The 19,860-nt window shown below is 42.9% G+C and overlaps 1 protein-coding gene across 2 annotated transcripts in view; it reads right to left on the reverse strand.

Annotated features, from left to right (window-relative positions):
* Positions 1-19,860, reverse strand: part of ARMC1 (armadillo repeat containing 1) — a 767,982-nt gene that overhangs the window by 180,236 nt on the left and 567,886 nt on the right. For both annotated transcript variants that reach the window (XM_044065455.1, XM_044065454.1), the window contains exon 4: positions 8,638-8,827. In XM_044065455.1, coding sequence (XP_043921390.1) covers positions 8,638-8,827 — 190 coding nt within the window. The remainder of the gene's footprint in view (positions 1-8,637; positions 8,828-19,860) is intronic.

Here is a 19,860-nt window from a genome sequence, read left to right on the forward strand (position 1 = left end):
TATCAATTCTCTGGCCTCTCACCTTTCCTTTGACAATTCTAGCATCCCTGCTCAAGCAGCATCTACTCAACCTACCTTCACTCTACAACCTATCTCTACCACCTTCATCCAAAGATGTATCCAAAAACTTAAACCATGTACCCCATCAGCTGACCAACTTCCATCTGAATACCTCCAAAAAGCAGCTAAGGTTATAGCCTATCTCATATCCATCCTTATCAATAGAACAATTAATGAAGGTACCATACCTGACATCTGGAAGATCTCACACATTATACCCCTACATAAAGGAGGTAACTCCAATGAATACTCTAATTACAGGCCTATAGCACTCATCTCCCCTAGCTAAAATCATGGAAAAATTTGTCCACTACCAACTAATGAACTACTTAACTAAAAATAACATTCTAACTCCCTGTCAACACGGCTTCAGGCCTTTTCACAGTACTACCACTGCTCTTCTTTCCTTTACTGACTTCATAAACACAAACTGCAATAATAACATTCTTTCATCTGCACTCTTTATTGACCTGTCCAAAGCCTTTGACATGGTTAACCACCCCCTCCTCATAAAAATCCTAGAATCTCTTGCTTTAGAACCTAAAGCTATCCTTTGGTTTACTTCCTATCTCACTAACAGGAAACAGGCAGTCCTCTGGGAAAACAAACTCTCCTCTCTCCTTCCAATTTCTCTTGGTGTCCCACAAGGCTCCATTCTTGGGCCTCTCCTTTTCTCCCTTTTTATAAATGACCTACAAGCAGCTATTCCACAAGCTACTTGCATACAATACGCTGATGACTCCACTCTTATTTGCTCAGCTAAAAACATTCCAGAGCTACAAACTATTACTCAAAATGTATTCCACACAGTAGAAGCTTGGTTCTTAAAACGCTGCCTACTCTTAAATGCTAATAAAACAAAACTCCTCCTCTTTAAACCTACTACTAGATCCCCCACTTTAGATTTCTCTATCTCATCTATTAATGGCACCCTCATATCAGCTGACTCCACTACCAAACTGCTAGGTGTCATGATTGACAACAACCTTACCTATGATTGTCTCATCAATAATACCATTAAAACTGTAAACAGAAAACTGGGCTCCCTATACAGAATTAGAACATTCTTAACCCCTGCAGCCAAAGCTACTCTTGCCCACTCTGACCTTATTTCAACTCTTCTCTATGCCTCACCAATTTACACTAACCTGAAGAAAAACAATCTCTCAAAATTGGCTAACACATATAATAGTATTGCTAGATTTGTGACTGGTTATCAATTTAGAACACACCACTGCCTGAACCTTCAACAACTTCCCTGGCTTGAATTAGAAAATATGTTGCTTCTTTCCCAACTCTCCTTTGTCCATAGAGCTCTCTATCAACCTAATAACACTCCTGCACTTTCCAAACTTTTGACCCCCTACTCTAACCTGAACTCACTTCGTTCCTCCAGTAAACTACTAGTAACTTTAACTAAATCCAACAACCTTGCTGGTGACTCCCTCTTCTCCAACGCCCTTGGTAAACACTGGAATCAACTTCCTACTGAACTTACTTCTATTCCAACTCCTATTCTGTTCAAACAAAAACTCAGAACCTACCTTAAAAATCAATGGTTATGTCCCTGCTGTAACCCCGACTAGATCTCCCTATAACCACCTCTACTCCTCCCTCTCCCTCTCCTTCCTCCTCCTTTTCTTCTACTAGCTTTACGAGCATCACTTCATAAGCATTAACTCTCTAATATCCTTATCCTCCTTTAGTTGCTTTATCTTTCACTGAAAGTATAGATTTTACTCATCTACTCACTCTTTTCTGTATATTTCTCTTCTCTCTTTTACTCTCCTTATATAACCTTCCTATAAAATAACGTGAAATAAGTTTAAACTTTATTTTTATTGTGTGAGAATGAGGTATCCTATCATGCTATGTTATGTGAATATTAAATCCTATGATGTCTTCCTGCATATTTGCATATCCCCCCTCCTTTTCCTTTCTTACCTCGTTCATTTTTTTGTATATTATGTAACTGTGTTTATATCTATGTGGAGCTTTTCTCCCCAGGCCTCTACTGAAAATGGAAATATATCCAGTTAGACTAGCCCGGTTAACAAATGTAAAATAAAATAAATAAAATAAATAAATATTAGAAGTTGTCCTGGATGCAAGAGGTCTTTGAAGGCTGTTAGTGCATTTTCTACAGCTAGCATCTCCTTTTGACTGATGTGTAGTTGTCTTTGGTTTGTAGTCCATTTGCCCTGTACGCATTGTCCTGCCATGTGTGCACCCCAGGCGTAGTCTGATGAATCTGTTGTCAAGGTTTGGCTTGCTGGAGGTAAAACAAAAGGAAGACCCTTGTTTGTTTGGCATGCTTGAGCCCACCATAGAAACTCTTTCTGAAGGCAGGGAATGAGTTATACTTGCTTTGAGGCTGTGTCTGTGCTGGGACCATACACTTTTTAGGTACCATTGTAGTTTTCTCATATGTAGCCTTGCATATGCTATTAGTTGAATGCAGGATGCCATGTACCCCAATGCCTGCAGGAATTTCCTTGCAGTGAGCTGGATATAAGCTGCCATCTTTTTGAAGTACTGAGCCAATTGTTTTTGCTTGTCTGGCGTGAGGTAAGCCATCTGGGCCGTTGTATTCAAGCTGGCACCCAGGAAAATTATTTCTTGTGAGTGTATTAGTTTTGACTTCTTTTTGCTTACTGTGTACCCTAGGCAACTTAGCAACTTTGTTACAAATGCCAGATGCTGTAGTAGGATGTCTTTGCTTTCCGCTTGCATCAGGCAGTCATCCAGATATGGGTAAATTTGTATTCCTCATTGTCTACAGTATGCAATTACTGATGCCAGGCATTTTGGGAATACTCTGGGCGCAGTAGATAAGCCAAAGGGCAATGCAGAGAATTGATAATGCGTTGTGCCTGCCAAAAATCTGAGGTATCTTCTGCAATCTTGTCTGATAGGGACATGCAGGTATGCCTCTTGGAGGTCCAGCGTTACCAGCCAAGACTCCTTGCCCAGCATGGGAAGAAGCTGCTGTAGTGTGAGCATTTTGAATTTGGGAATGTCCAGGTATGTGTTTAGAATTGAAAGGTCTAAGATGGGTCTCCAGGCTTTGTCCTTTCTTGGTACGAGAAACAGTCGAGTTAAATCCTTGACCTTGCTTAATTGCAGGTACCTTTTGAATTGCTTTCATGTTCATGAGAGCTGAAATTTGCTTTTGTGCCTCTGCCCATTGATTTGTTGACAGATTTGGCATGCCTCTCATCCGTGGTAAGGTGTGAAAATGAAATCTGTAGCCTCGGGTAATAATATCCAGGACCCATTTGTCCTTTGTGATGATGTGTCAATTTTGTGGAAAAAGAGCCAGTTTTCCTCCTAGAGGTGCTGCCTGTGCAATTTTGCTTGCCAGGCGAAGAGGAAAGTCATTGAGTTTGTTTTCTGAGGGGTTGAGATCCGTTGTCTCCCCCTCTGAGTTGTTTGCCATTGTCTAGGCCTGTAGGTACCTTGTGGCTGCCCTCTGCCCCTAGGGCGTCTGTACCTGCCCCTTTGGGGTCTGTCTGAAGAAGGAAAGGACCAGTTTTTTGATGGCCAGTTTCTACTGAAGCGAGGAGGTTGTACCTGTAAAAAATCTTTAACAGTTTGCATTGATTTTGCCTTTTCTTCCATTTTCTTTAAAACTTCCTCTGCTTTGACACCAAATAATGCATCCTTTTGCAGTGGAGCATCCAGTAACTTTGCCTTGACATGTTCTGGTAAGGTTTGCTCTTTTAGCCAAGCATGTCTGCGTATTACAGACCCAGTGACCGCTGCTCTACATGAGGCCTCTAAAGAATCAAAGCCACACTGTAAGGAATGTTTTCCCACTTGTTCTACTGCATGCAATAAATCTTGCATCCCTTTGAAATCTAGTTGATCTGTTTGAGGAATCATTTTCTGTTTTAACTGAGTAAGCAAGTACTGCTGGTATTTAATCATGGGGAATTGGCAGTTTAATGCCCTCATGGCCAAAGTGGAAGAGGTATACACTTTTCCCCCCATCTTTCTAATTCTCTGGAATCTCTTTCCGCAGGTAGTGGATTCTTAGCAGTAGAGGCCTTCACCCCTTTGGGACCCTGGGAAATTGTTTCTGGGTCTGCAGCAAGGCTTTTATATAAAAACTTGAGAGAGTCAGGGACTCGATAGTATCTGTCTGGTTTAGGTGGAGCAGGAGGTAAGGAATCTGGATTTAGACTAGATTCAGTGTAGACATCATCCAGAATATCTAAAACAGGAGGGATAGCTAGGGGTCTATGCTGAGGTAGAAGAAGAAACTCACGGAGTCTTTTCTTGGAGTCAGAGTAGTCCTGTCCTTCCCAATGGAAATGCTCTCTCATGGTGTGCAGGGTTCCCCCAAAAGAAAAGTCTTCAGGTGGGGAAACAGAGGGAATAGACTCCTCAGCATCTGAGTCTTCATAGAGAGGAAAGGGGTAATCCTGTTCCTCAGAATCTGCAGAGGAAATGGATTCCTGATCAGAGGGAGGTAAATCCTCCTCCAGTCTAGGCTTTTTGTCAGGAGGGGGCTGAGAACCTCTGATAAGGGTAATGAGGTCCTCCGCCATTTTGAGCATCTGTTTTTCAGGCATAGGGGCCTGAGTGGGGGGTCTGTGGACCCGGTTTCTTAACCTTTGGTAGCTTAGCATATGACTTAACAGAGAGAGTCGTCGGTTTAAAGACACCTTCTGAAACTAAACGCCTGTCCATAGGCTCCGGAATGTCGCCAGTGCTGGCGTCTGCGATTTGAGGAGTAACCGACTCCAGAGGACCAGTAGTTCCTGACTGAGAGGTAGTCGTGTTTTCTAAATCTGCGGTAGTCAGGGGCTGCGTAGGAGCCTCACTGAATACCGGAGATCGGCGGCAGGCCTAACAGAGACCTCGGAATCTGGTCTAGGCTGCCTGTCCTTATCCTTGCGTTTTTTAAAAATAGCAGTTGTAGGTTCCGACAACATGATGTAGTTGAATTTTCTGCCAAAATAATGTCGGGCGGTATCAGCCCGACGCTTACTGGTACGTTTATTGAACCTAGCGCAAAACTGACAACCAGAAACGTCGTGTTCTGGGCCTAGGCAAGGAATACAGTAAGAATGAAAATCCTCAAGAGGTATTTGCTTCCCACAAGAAATACAATTATTAACTTTGTCTGACATCGGTCTGAGGCAAGAAAAGTGTCTGAGGCAAGAAAAGTTTCCTCAATGGGGTACTTAGCTTTATAGAAGACTTTGGCTGAAATTCTGTTCGAAAATCTCAGGAGCTGGCCGACCGGCACTTGCGAACCGCTTCTGCTTCGGGCACCGTGCGGCAAGAAAGACTGGGGAAAATGGCGTCGGCTGCCTATTATACCCCTGCCACACTGACGTCAGGGAAGAAGCGATGACAACCGACGCCGGACCAAGGCTTTGGAATTCAGGCCGACTACGGGACCACCTGACGGCAGGATAACCCAAGTGTGATGACTGCAGCAGCATAGCACGATGAACATCTACACTTTCCCCGGTCACCACATTACAGTCTCCAATCTCCTTCAAACTGGCCCTCCTACATAAGATATAATCCACCTTTGTGCATCTTTCTCCACTCTTGTATGTCACCCTATGCTCCTCCCTCTTGTTAAAATACGTATTCACCACAGCCATGTCCATCCTTTTTGCAAAATCCACTACCATCTGACCTTCTGCATTCCTTTAACACCATACCTACCCCACCACTTCCTCATCCCCTCTGTTCCCTTCACCAACATGCCCATTGACATTTGCTCCAATCCCCACTCTCTCATCCTTGGGTACAGTCATCACCACTTCATCCAACTCGCTCCAAAATTTTTCTCATTAAAGCAAAAATTTTTCTTTCTCATCCATCGCACACCCAACTTGTGGAACATATGCACTAACATCATTCATCATTAAAGCATCAATTTCCATCTTCATAAACATCACTCTATCCATCACTCTTTTCACCTCCAAAACACTCTTAGCATACTGTTCCTTCAGGATAACTCCTATGCCATTTCTTCTCCCATCCACACCATGATAAAACAATTTGAGCCCACCTCCGATACACCTAGCCTTACTCCCCTTCCATCTGGTCTCTTGCACACAATATACCAACCCTCCTTCTGTCCATCATATCAGCTAGCTCTCTCCCTATACCAGTCATACTGCCAACATTCAAAGTTCCGACCCTCACTACCACAGCCCTAGCCTTGTTCTTCTTTTCCTGCCTTCGGCCATGCCTTCCGCCTCTTCTCCTCCTTCGGCCAACAGTAGCCCAATTTCCGTCAGCACTCTGTTGGCTAACAGTACTGGTGGCAGTCATTAACCCGGGCCTTGACCGATCCAGTATGGAAATATTTACTGGTGTACAGCTTTTGTTACAAAAGCACCCCCCCGCCCCCAAGTAAAAATCTCTTTACAAAACAAGACAGTCCAAAAGAAAAGCAATTCTTCACAAACTATACAAATTCAAAGAAAAAGTGTTTCTTTTTCCTCAGAAACATGGTGAAGTGGAAGGTTTTCCCCAGTAGGGTACTTGTCTGCCCATCCTTGAAGGATCACTAGCCAACAGTTCCATGAAGTTCGCAGAGGGAGCACAGCAGCAAGAAAGCACTGAAGATTTTGGCACCTTAACCTCTATTTTTAAGCAACTCTTCTCAATCCTCACAGCAGTTAGGATGGGTGGAAGTGCCCTCAAGCTGGCTGGTGGTCATATCTTTAGGATATAAACCATACAGCTTTGGCTAATGCAACAGTGATCTAAATGTTGAACATACAGCAGTGCCTGGATAGTGCGACAGACTATGCGAGTTCCACATGACAAAAGCAAAGCATATGTCATCAGGATCTGTTACAGGTTTGGCTGAAAGAACTACTAACTGATTAGTAAAGACTGTTCACCACTCTACAGCCAGGTGAAAGTTCCAATACCTGTAACATGCCACTCAGCTGGTGGCTAACACATCTGCCCATCTGAAAGCTGACAAACCAGCAGGTGGATGCACTAACCTACAAAAAAAGTAATTAAATGTGGTGTTATCCTTCAGGATAGCCTCCAGTGAAGGCATATCTTAGGGGCTCACCTTTCCCCCCCCCAAGATACTGATATACCTTCTCAGGAGAAAGAACAGAGCAGCTTACAGAAGACATCATCAGCATGATCATTTTGCCAAAAAAGCATAATCTGGTGGGGCTGTTAAAAGAATCATCATTATCTACTATAGGCCTATGACAGAGACCAGAGTTATCAGATTCCTCTGGTCAGGAAGAATCAGAGATTACAAGACATACTCACCTTGCCAAACCCTGTGGGATGGGTCTGCATTGCTTTTGCACTGTAGGTATGAGTTAGAAATGGATGGGTGATAAAGCACTAGCTCATGAGAAGCATTATCTGAACCTGGCATAGTGAATAAGAGGACTTGCATCAGGGACATTCCCTAATGGTGCATTCACTCACTAGCTCAATCATTTCTCACCAAGTATGCAACAAATGCTGGTTTAATATGCTGGAAATATCTAGACTCAGTAGGATGAGATGTCTTCTGCTTGTTTCACTGCCACTGGCAAGTCTTCAGTCCTGGGGAAGGAAAAGAAATATACTCTACTTCAATCCTGGGGAAGGACAAAAAGCAGACTCTGGGAAATGGAGAGCCTGCACTACTGGAGCTTAAAAGCCTGCTCTGGGAAAAAAACTAGCCAGCTATGCCCTCAAATACATAATTTGGGATGTCAGTCTCCTAGAATAACTTCCAAGAGTGATCACAGAGAGGGAAATGGAGACTGACTGCCTCTCATTTCATATCTCCTGTCCACCATTAACAAAAAAACATGAGTTTGAAACTAAACTAGGCAAAAAGTTTGCAGACTGCAAAGGAGTGGAAATTGTGAAACTGAGGTAACCATCTGAAGGCGGAAATCTGAACTCCTCATATTTAACCCTCTTCTCTTTTTTGACTCCTGAATGGCATTGCTAGAGAGCCACTCCTGCCCAGACTATCACTAAAATTGTTTCACACTGCTTGCAGTAAACAAAGGCCATTTTTCCCTTCATTAGTGATTAGTAGCAACAGTGAAGCTCTGTCACTTTGAACAATACTGCATACATGCCCTTTCATACTCAAGTAGGACAGAAAGCTAGTCAGACACAGACATCCAAAACGGGTTGAGAGAGGTCATGCAGCAAATCTATAATGGCTAGCTATGCATTTTTCCAGGGATGCAGAAATGTGAAAACTTCCTTAAAACATATCAGGAAGTTGTGTGAGCAGCAAGAAAGAAACGGAGCATGGGGCCATGCAAATGCGTCTAACATAGCTTACAGACACCACAGCACATCAGCAGGGAAACTGTGACTCCATCACTGTGGAGGTCTGGAGATATTAGGAAAAAACTGTGCTAAAGCAAGTTTTGAGAATGAAATCCTAGCTGTCAGCCACTCCACAGCACTGCCCAAAGGAAGATATTAAGGATACTTGTCAGATATAATCTGGCTTATTACAAAACAAAAAAATGTATTTCTATAACAAGTATGCATATCTCCAAATGTGCCTGCCAAGAAATTTGGTTCACTAGCTAATAGTCCAATTTAGTTTACCTGATCATCAAGGCCTTCTATGTGTAACACAACTGTTTTGGCACGCTTGTTTGTTGCTCCAAGAAAAAACTGTGCTTTGCGTCTTCTGGAATTGGACTCATTTGAATACTCTGAATCTGAACTGCAGGAAGACTGAAGGGTTTCATAGACTTCAGAAGCCAAAAGTTTTGTACCTCCAGGTGTAGTAGATCTGAAACAGAATACAAAGATTGGCAGTTACAGGGGATGAAATACCTGGATCAATAAATTCAAAGTGCAAAAGAGACAGGTTTTTACTGCATCACCTCTTCTTTACTGGATCTGTATTGCTTGGTGAAGATCTTTTCTCCACCAATCAGCATTTGGCATCTTTATCCCCCTGAAGGTTCCCATGAAATTGACATGCAAGTGCGCTTATGACGGCAAACACTGTGATGCTAAAAGCCCTCTACATAACCACTCATTTCCATCACTGGCCAGTTCACTCCATAGACACTTGCAAGCATATTTATGCAAACCAAAAAACAATTGTGATTTGGCATAACCTCTGCTAACAAACTAGACAAACTGACCTAAGCCTTGCTCTACTTCTGCAGATAACTTCAGCTGCCGACTCCATTGCATACCCAATAAGTATCCTAATCAACAGATCCATCTTAGAATCATTTGCTCCTAGCATTTGGAAAATGTCTCATATTATTCCCATTCACAAAGGGGGAAATTCTAGAGAGCTTACTAACTTCTGACCCATAGCCATTCTATCTCCCATCTCTAAAATACTGGAAAAGGGTATTTCCCAACAACTAATGCAATACTTAATGAAACACAATTTACTCACACACATGCAACACTGTTTCCACCCAGGCCATAGCACACCTACAGCCCTTCTATCCTTCACCGACTTTGTAAATAGAGCAAGGGACGCAGGTAGCTTTGTATCAGCCCTATTTCTCGACATATCAAAAGCACATGACACAGACACTCATTCCATACTCCTAAACAGGCTCTCTAACCTAGGATTTACACCTCCCATCCTACAGTGGTTCAAAAGTTACCCAAGTCAATCAAAAGCAAGCTGTTAAATGGTCTAATGCAGTAGCTCCCTTTCTACACAATCCCACTGGTACCCCACAAGGCTCCGTTCTTGGACCTTTACTCTAAAATCTTTATAAATAACCTGTACATGTCCTCATCCCCAGGAATACTCATACAATATGCAGATTCCACTATCATCTGCACCTCTCCTACACTTCCCCAACTTCTCTCCATCATGGAACAAACCTTTATTACCATTGAAACCTGGCTCACTATCTCCCAACTATTCTTAAACCCTAAAAACTCCTCCTCTTCTTGCCAGAAATAACCATACTGGCATAAACCAGTTCAAAATACATTTGCAGACAACACCATCAGTGAAATAGTCCAACAAACGAAACTGCTAGGAGTAATCATCGACAATCAACAAGTTAGATTTCCATCCAACGCAACTCATAAGGAACTAGGTATCCTCTATACAACCACTTCCTGAACACCAACAAAAAACACTCTTGCTAAAACATTCCTGCTCCCCTCTCTACTAAACTGCACCACTATTCTTACCAACCTGCAGTCCTCTATTAGATCCAAAATGGAGCAGTGTTACAACAAGGTCGCCAAATTTGTCGCCAACTCAAAATCCCATAAACATCATTGTACAGCATTACATATACTTCAATGGTGAGCACTCCCTAACCACCTCCATTAGGTCCAGCTCTTAACCTTACACAGTATCTATAAACCCTTAGCTTGCCCAGCACTGAACCACATAGTCAAACCCTGCATCCACAACAGAACCTTTAAGTCCAAAGAAAAAAAATCTTTATTTCCAAGCCCTCTAAACTTCCAGGAGAAAGCCTATATTCTTAGTTGCAAAAGTTTGGAATTCTCTCCCTCGATCAACTAGAACAGTTCTTAGCCGGAAAGCTTTCAAAACCTCACTAAAACATCTAAATAATTCATGGCCGTGCTCATGCTCTACTCCTGAATAATTAAACTTCTGCTTTCTCTCTCCTGTGTGATCTACTCCAAGCAAAAATTCTCACCCACTTCTTTTCTCCTAACTCTACTTGAGATGGCTAACACCACGTTCCACACTCCCAGTTCTTCCCCTTAATACTTTCCCTATTCTATAACAATGTAGTAGCTGTCCAATATCTCACTACCCTAAAAACCCTAATGAAATAAAATAAAGGTGACTGGGAACTGCCAACCATCTTCACTATAAAATAATTTATTGTACCCATTTCTTATGTCTAGGAGCACAAGAATGTATAACAGTGTATATACATTGAATATTTGCACAGCTAAATGCTGTGATGACTGAGATGCCTATACTTTGTATATTTTTATATGATTAAATGCTGTGATGTCTCTCTCTCTCTCTCTCTACATGAGCCTGAAACAATAGGTCAGAAAATCATGGTCTGCAGTTAAAGCTTTTCTCCCCGGACCTCCGCTGAAAGCGCGTTCTTTTGACCTATCAAAGCTCTCACACTGAACAGTTCACATCATTACAGTTAACTTCAAGGACCACTCTTTGATGGGTCCTAAGATGAGCCGAATCCAACGCAGTACACTAAAAGGATGGAAGAACATGCAAGAATGAAGCTCAAAAAACTTAGTACATGGGAGCAGTTTAATAAGAGGTCCAATTCAGGGAGACATTTCAAATTAAAATACTTAGTAAACGGAAGAAAAGCAGACCAGAGGCCACACAGAACAAGTCTGATACAGATAATAAACTAGCACATATGGCAGCTACTTCTAAAATGAATTGCCATGACCATATTAAAAGTGGCATGCAATCTCACACCAAATGATAGCCAAAGTGCTAAATGAGTAAATTATTCAAATAAAAGTCCTGCACTTTTTGGGGACATGCAGAGTAACCATGAATTTGTCTAACCAATCAGCACAGCTGCCTTAAACACTGTCCGAGAATGCTGCACCCATTCAAATACTAAAAGCCCCTTCCCACTACCCAGCATTTGTATCCATAAAGAAACAAGAAAGAACTGGCCCATGGTGTGCAAGATGATCACACTTACTGAAGTGGAAACATGGGAAACTAAATTCCTGAAGGGGTCAAAAAGACATCATGCTTGCAGTACTTACCCAAGGGAGAGGTGGCATTACTACAGAAGGAGCCTCTCTTAAAGATGGGCTCTAACACTACTGGGTCAAAAGGTCTAACAATAATGCAAGCCTTTTAACATGAAGCCCAAGTCAGTCAAAAGAGAAGGTTCTTCAAAACAAGGTGGAAAGCAACATTTCCAAAGGAATCACTTAACTATCTGGAGCTGGGCCCTCAATTCTGTCCTCTAGCAGGGACAATACGCAGATGACTGTTCAGAACTAGTCTTGGAATCATGACCCAATCATAAAGAAATCCAAATGTCAAGGACCACTGAAGCAGCACAAATGGTCTGGCATGGGGAACTACTCCTAAATGGTGAACCATATTTCACTTTGAAACCTGACTGAAAAACTTAGCAGCAGCATGAAATCCTTCTTCCTGGAAACGGACAACAGACAAGCATGGTCAAGATGGTAAAATAAAATGGTCTGGGCCAGGTCTTAAGACCATTTTTCTTCACATATATATAATGGGGGACACCTCTACAAAAAACTGGGGACCCGGACCACCAGGAGACAATAGGAAAAAGATTTATCCTTAAAAGTACAGTTGTGCAAGAACCTACCACAACAGTCAGTGTCCTACTGATCACCGTTGCGTTATTCCTGATATATGGGTTATCAGTGCGGAAGTCTGGCCAGGGTACAAAACTTTACCCTCCCTATGTCATATGTCTGATGCATGACCTCAGCATGTATATGTTGAGGTAATGTAGATGGGCGTACAAGCATGGATCCTCATACTATCTCCAAGCCAGTGGCCTGAAGACTACTAACAGAGGAGACTGGTCAATTAGGATGGGTGTCTAAGGGTCTTTACTTTAGACATGGCTTCATCCAAACAGCAGTGGAAGATGAGGTACTGGTTGAGCTAAAGGCTTAGCTATCTAAATAGGGATGTGGTTTCTATTATGTTGATGTTTAGGTTGGAAATGGAAAGGATATTGGGTCATTTGGATAGTCTTTGTGAGGAGCCAAAGATCACAGATTTTGTTTTAGTGGGATTCAGAAGTAGCTTGTGGTAGATTAGCCAATGCTGAATGTCATGCATGTGAAAAGTACAGTTGTGTATCTAACATAAATGTAGATGTTCGAGTGTATTCACTGTTGCAGTCATTACACTTGGGTTATCCTGCTAGCAGGCTACCCGCAGTCGGCCTGAATTCCAAAGTCTTGGTCCGGCGTCGGTTGCTGTCGCCTCTTTCCTGATGTCAGTGCGCCAGGGGTATAAAATATGCAGCAGATGCCATTTTCTTCAGTTTTTCTTGCCCCAGATGTCAGGTGCCCCCAAAAGGGTAGGCTAAAAAACATTGCTAATAAAAGCATGCACTAAAATAAACAATACCTTCATCTACAAGCAAATACACCACATAGGTTGTATAGGATAGAGAAGCACAGATAAGTCCCAGCAAAGAAAGGGGGATGGTGGGTGGGTAACCTGGACTGCAACAGTGAATACACTTGAACATCTACATTTATGGTAGGCGCACAACTGTACTATGTTCATAGTGTTTCACTGTTGCAGTCATTACACTTGGGTTGAATCCCAAAGCTGAGGTTGGGCGGCTGGGTCTAAATAGAATTGGAAGTAGCTAGACTGCAGTGGCAAAGCCTGCTCTGGATTTAGCGTAAAGAGGCAAATGGTAGTGCTTAGTAAAAGTGTGCATTGAAGTCCAAGTTGCAGCCTCCAAAATATCCTTGGTTGGTACTCCTCTGAGGAAGGCTGCTGAGGTGGCTGCTGCCCTGGTAGAATGTGGTCTAATGCCCTTAGGCACTGATTTGCCATGTTGTGAATAGCAGAAACAAATGCAGTGTCCTATCCATTTTGAAATAGTCTGCTTTGAGATAGCCTTTCCTTGTGATCCTGCAGCATATGCCACTAAAAGTTGCCCAGTCTTTCTGAAAGCTTTAGTTTTGTCCAAGTAGAAGCATAGCTGTCTTTGTATGTCCAAAGAATGCAGAAGTCTCTCCCCTTTATTTTGCAGTTTTGGGTAAAAAGTAGGCAAATGAATGGTTTGGTTAACAGCCACACTGGACACTACCTTAGGCATAAATGTTGGGTTTGTCCTTAGAGAAACCCTGTCCGGATGGAAGATAATAAAAGGTTCCACAGCCATTAATGCCTGTAACTCTGAGACTCTTCTTGCTGAAGTTATAGCACAGCTGTTTTCCATGATAGAAATTTTATGTCAGCTGTATTGGCTGGCTCAAAAGGAGGCATTGTGAGTTTTTCCAAGACAAAATTGAGGTCCCATGCAGGTACTGGTGCTCTCCTTGGAGGTCTTATATTTTTGGCCACCCTGAGGAACTGCCTAAGCAATGGATATGAAAAAATAGGTGGGTCTGTATTGTAATGAGCTGAAATGACAGAGGCATGGATCTTAATTGATGAGAAGGATAGGCCTTCGTCCAGCATCTCAGTTAGCCATTGTAAAATCTGAGGAATATTTGGAACAAGCTTGTCAATTCCTTGTGTCTGGTTCCAAACACAGAATCTCTTCCATTTTTTTTTTTACATAAGATTTTCTGGTGCTGGGCCTCCTGGCCTCCAAAATGACATCCATAACCGCTTTAGAGAGAGGTGTATTCTGAATGGTTACAGTATCCGCCATGCAGCTACATTTAGAGTTCTGAGTTAGCTGTGCAGGATCCGATTGTTTTGTTGGGTCAGTAAATGAGGAATTGGAGGCAATGTCCAGGCTGGGCTTTTCGACAAGCTCCTTAGGATTGGGTACCAGTGTTGGCGTGGCCAATGCGAGGCAATCACTATCATTTGTGGCTTCTCTTGTCTGACCTTTAGGAGTACCTTGGGGAGGAGAGGCAGTGGAAGAAATGCATATACTGTAAGGTTGTTCCAGCTGAATGACAGGGCATTCACTTTCCATGCTTGTTTGTGATAAGTCCTTGTGCAGAATTTCTGAAGTTGGCAGTTGTGAGGGGAGGCAAAAAGATCTAGGTCTGGGCGTCCCCATTTCCTTGTTATCATGCCGAAGATTTGTGGATCTAGTTTCCACTCGTGAGGGGCCATGAGGTTTCTGCTTAGTTTGTCCGTCAGATCATTTGTTTTTCCTGGCAGGAATTGTGCTTGCAGGTGTACTTGGGTAAGTCAATGCTGTGTCCCACAAAATCATGGCTTGTCTGCAGAGGGGGTAGGAATGTGTGCCCCCTGCTTGTTAATGTACCACATGACTGTGGTGTTGTCAGTCTATATCAGCAGATGTCCTGGATGAAGTAGGTCTTTGAAGGCTGTCAGGGCATTTTGTACAGCTAGAATCACTTTTTGATTGATGTGTAGATGCCTTTGGCTTGGAGGCCATGTGCCCTGAATAGATTTTCCTGCCATGTGGGCCCCCCAGGCATAATCTGATGCATCTGTTGTTAGTGTTTGCCTGGCTGTGGGTAAAGTGAATGGCTGTCCCTTGTTGTGGTGACAGGCCTGTGCCCACCATCGAAACTCCTGTTGCAGGCAAGGAATGAGGGAAATTAATGATTCCAGGCTGTGGCAATGTTGAGTCCAAACACTTTAGGTACCATTGTAGTTTCCTCACATGCAGTCTTGCATATGGAATTAGCAGAATGCAGGAGGCCATGTAGCCCAGAGCCTGCAGAATTTTTCTTGCAGATAACTGGGTCTTTGTTGCCATGTTTTCGAAGTAAAAAGTCAGATGCCTTTGTTTGTCTGGCGTGAGATAAGCCATCTAGGCAGTTGTACTTAAGCTTGCACCCAGGAATATTATCTCTTGAGAGGGTACTAATTTTGATTTCTTTTTGTTTACTGTGTACCCTAGGCAAATTAGTAATCTTTACAAATGCCAGATGCTTTAGTAGAATGTCTTTGGCCCCTGCTTGAATAAGTAGGGATATATTTGAATTCCTCTGTCTGCAAAATGCAAATACTGGTGCCAGGTATTTTGTGAAGACCCTGGGCGCAGTAGAGAAGCCAAAGGGCAGTGCAGGGAATTGGCAGTGCTTTGAGCCAGCTATGAATCCGAGGTATCTTCTGCAAGATTGTATGATTGGGACATGCAGGTATGCCTCTTTGAGGTCGAAAGTTACAAGCCAAGCCTTTTTGCCCAGCATGGGCAGAAGCTGCTGCAGAGTCAACATATTGAATTTCGGAACGTCCACAAAAGTGTTTAGAATAGACAGGTCCAGAATCAGTCTCCATGCTTTGTCCTTTCTTGGTGCTAAGAAAAGTCTTGAGTAAAATCCTTGTCCCTGCTCTTGTTGTGGCACTGGCTGAATAGCCCTCATGTCCATGAGGGATGAAACTTGGTTTTGTGCCTCTGCCCATTGACTGTGTGGCAGGTCTGGCATACCTTTTGCCTTTGGAAGGGTGTGAAAGTGGAACCTATAGCCCTGAGATACTATATTTAAGACCCATTTGTCCTGGGTAATCATGTACCAATTTTGTGAAAAGTGCTATCTTTCCCCCTAAGGATGTTGCCAAAAGATAAATGCTTGGCATTGGCAGAGGGAGGTCATGGGGACTGTTTCCTACATGGCTGTGATTTGTCTTCTCCGCTTTTGGAGGTAGAAGCACCCCACTGTTTGTGCCTGTATGAGCCCTGGGGCTGTTGTCTGCCGCTAGGGCGTCTATATCTGCCTCTTCGTGGCCTGTCTGACACGGGAAAGGACCAATTCTTAGAAGTCCAGTTCCTGCTAAATCTGGGTGGCTGCACCTGTAAGAAATCCTTCACTGTCTGCATAGATTTCGCTTCATCCTCCATTTTCTTCAACACCATTTCTGCCTTAACACCAAAGTTTCATGCTGTAATGGAGCATCCAATAATTTTGCTTTAACATGATCAGGCAGAGTCTGTTCTTTTAACCAAGCATGCCTTCTAATGACTGAGCCTGTTACAGCGGCCCTGCAAGAGGCCTCCATGAATCATAACCACATTGCAAAGTAGGTTTTCCCACTTGTTCAGCTGCATGGAATAAATCCTGCATTTGCTTGTTCTAAGCACATTCAGAATTTGTCAATATTTTCTGTTTTAACAGAGACATTAAATATTGCTGATATTTAAGCATATGAAACTGACAATTTAAAGCCCTTACAGCCAAGGTAGCCAGAAATGCAAACTTTTTCCCCCATCTGTCCAGTGCCCTAGAATATCTATCTGAGGGAAAAGGGGTTTTTTGCAGTAGCAGCTTTGACCCCTTTGGGACCCTGTGAAATAGTTTCTTGGTCAGCAGCAGGGCTTTATATAGAAATTTATGAGAATCTGGAGCCCTGTAGTATCTGTCTGGCTTAACAGGTAACAGGAGGTAAAGAGTCGGGAGACAGGCCGGACTCTGAAAAAACATCATCTACAATGTCTAGAACAGGGGGAATAGCAAGATGTCTGTGCTGAGGTAGTAAAAGAAAGCCTCTGAGCCTTTTCTTAGAATCTGAATAATCTTGGCTCTCCCAGTGGAAATGCTCCCTCATGGTATGCAAGGTTTCCCCAAATGAATAATCCTCAGGAGGAGAAGCTGAAGGAATAGATTCTTCAGCATCAGAATCCTCATAGGGAGGAAGAGAGTATCCCTGTTCTGAAGAGGAGTCAGAGGAATTGGAAACCTGATCAGAGGAATCATATTCAGTGTCTTGCCTAGGCCTCTTATCAGGAGGGGGATGGGAACCCCTGATCAAATAATTAGGTCCTCGGCCATTTTGAGCATCTGTTTCTTAGGCATGGAAGTCTATCCTGGAGAATGCTGTACTTGTTTCCTTGTCTTTAAAACTGTTTTTGTCTTTGTCTTTGATGCTGAAGTTGGCTTGATATAAAGCTGTGAAGGTCTGAAACCACCCTCAGAAGCCGATGCCTGCTCAGCGGCTCCAGACCCATCTGAGGGATTAGTTTCCAAAGGCCCAACACCTGGAGTATCCAGAGGCCTAGCTGTCTCCACGTGGGAGTCGGAGGTGGCCTGTGGCTCTGAGGTAGTGGGTGTCAGAGGCTGCGAAAGCACCTCACTGAGAACCGGCGACTGGCCTAGAAGAGGCTTCACTGTCGGTTTTGGACCTCGGATGCGTGTCCCTTTCTTTTTCCTTGAGCTTTTTATGAACTCCGGTCGTCGGCTGTTCCGACGGCATTATGTAGTTAAACCTTCGGCCAAAGTAATGAAAAGCAAAATCATACAGACATAATAGTGTGTTGGTTAAATCTAGCACAAAGCCGACAACTAGCAACGTCGTGGTCAGGGCCTAGGCAAGGAATACATTAAGAGTGAAAATCCTTATGAGGTATTTGCTTCCCACAAGAAATGCAACTGTTAACTTTTTCTCACATCGGTCTGGAGCAAGAAAAAAGTTTCCCCAATGGGGTACTTAGCTTTATAGTAGACTTCGGATCTGAAATTCAATTTCGATAATCTCAGGAGTCAGCCGACCGGCACTTGCGAACTGCTTTTGCTTCGGTCACCGCACGGCAAGAAAGACTGGAGAAAATGGTGTCGGCTGCATCTTTTATTCCCCTAGCGCACTGACATTAGGGAAGAGGCGACCGCAACAGACGCCGGACCAAGACTTTGGAATTCAGGCTGACTGCGGGTAGCCTGCCAGCAGGATAACCCAAGTGTAATGACTGCAACAGTGAAACACGATGAACATCTGCAGTTGAGAGTGAATCCATGAGCAAGGGGGTTTAGATCTACAGATGACTGTCACAAGCACAGAAAATGGGAATGTGGGAGGACAGTTTTATGAAAATAGAAAAACATGAGGTGAAGATAACAGAATCTTGAAGGATCCCTTTGAGATCTGGGACTGCATTGAAAATTGCTTTGCCTATTTTAACCTTAAAAGTGTCTGCTTTCCAAAATGCTTTGGAACGAGTGCAGGGAGGTATTGCTGACACCAACTTCGATGAAAGCTTTAGAAAGGAGAGAATGGTCAGTCATATAAAAAGCTTTACTGGGGTCAATAAACAAGGCTACTGTGATTTTATTTTATTTTACATTTTCAGCAGAGGCCGGGGGAGAAAAGCTCCACAAAGAAAAATTACAGACACATTTAGTTATTTAGACATGATCAGTATACACACAAATTACAAGAGACATGTTTTTACAGTGGTATGCAGCACAAACAGTTACAGTGGAGAGAACAAACAAAAAAATATTAATTTTAAAAATAAAGGTAATTAATAGATTTGTGGTATACAGCTGAAATTTGGAACATAGGTAGAATGCATACATAGTACACAGGTACAGTACATACATTGTAGATTAGCCAGTGTTTGTGAGTAAGACTGAAAACTATTATCAAGTGCTCTAGATTTAGTATGTATGTTATCCGCTTTCACTAGCCTGGGGGAGCAATCGTGGCACTGCCAACTTTGCTTGAGATGTTGCCTGATGAGGTCTTTAAAGGAGGCTTTGGATGATGTGTTTTGAATGATAGTAGGGACAAGGATGATGTCTCTGAGTCTCTATTTTGTAAAACGTCATCAGTGAGGTCCAGAGAGCAGTTGTGGTGCTGGAACCAGGCCAAAAAAACACTGTTTATGGGAAGGGATACAATATTGCTGTATGCACTGGGAAAGCTGACTGTAGACAACTTTCTCCAGCATTTATAGTAATGTTCAAGGATAGAGAGACTAAGACCTGAAAGCAGTGGAAGGTAAAGAACTAGATGGAGAGGCCAGCACTTACAGATACAATAACAAATGTTTGCCCTCCTAAAATACAATTTTAGGCAAAACAAAAAGGAATGTCCTGGAGAAAAGAACAACTTAAGGTTACTTCTGAATACATTTCTGGGATTAGTAACAACCCACAGTCTGCACATCAAGCAACCATGACAGCCTTTGTTCAAGGGATTGTATCAACTACTTCAGTCGAGTTTAAATCAAATGTGCCTGAACTGGCTTGTCAAAGGAAATTAAAAGACTTAAAGGATTTACATTACTCTAATTAGCATGATAAATGTCAAGTGGGTAAAAAGGGAAGCCAAGGGAAAGTTAATGAACTTAGAAATTATGAAGCTCCAAGAAAGGTCAGAGGATGGGGCCAAGGTTGAGCTATGAGGAAAGAGTAGGGGACATTTGATGGAAGAGGTACAAGGATATCTCTTCAAACCTCTAAGGG

The sequence above is a fragment of the Protopterus annectens genome, chromosome 3.part0 (assembly GCF_019279795.1).
Source record: "Protopterus annectens isolate FY-2018-M chromosome 3.part0, PAN1.0, whole genome shotgun sequence".
Taxonomy (NCBI): domain Eukaryota; kingdom Metazoa; phylum Chordata; order Ceratodontiformes; family Protopteridae; genus Protopterus; species Protopterus annectens.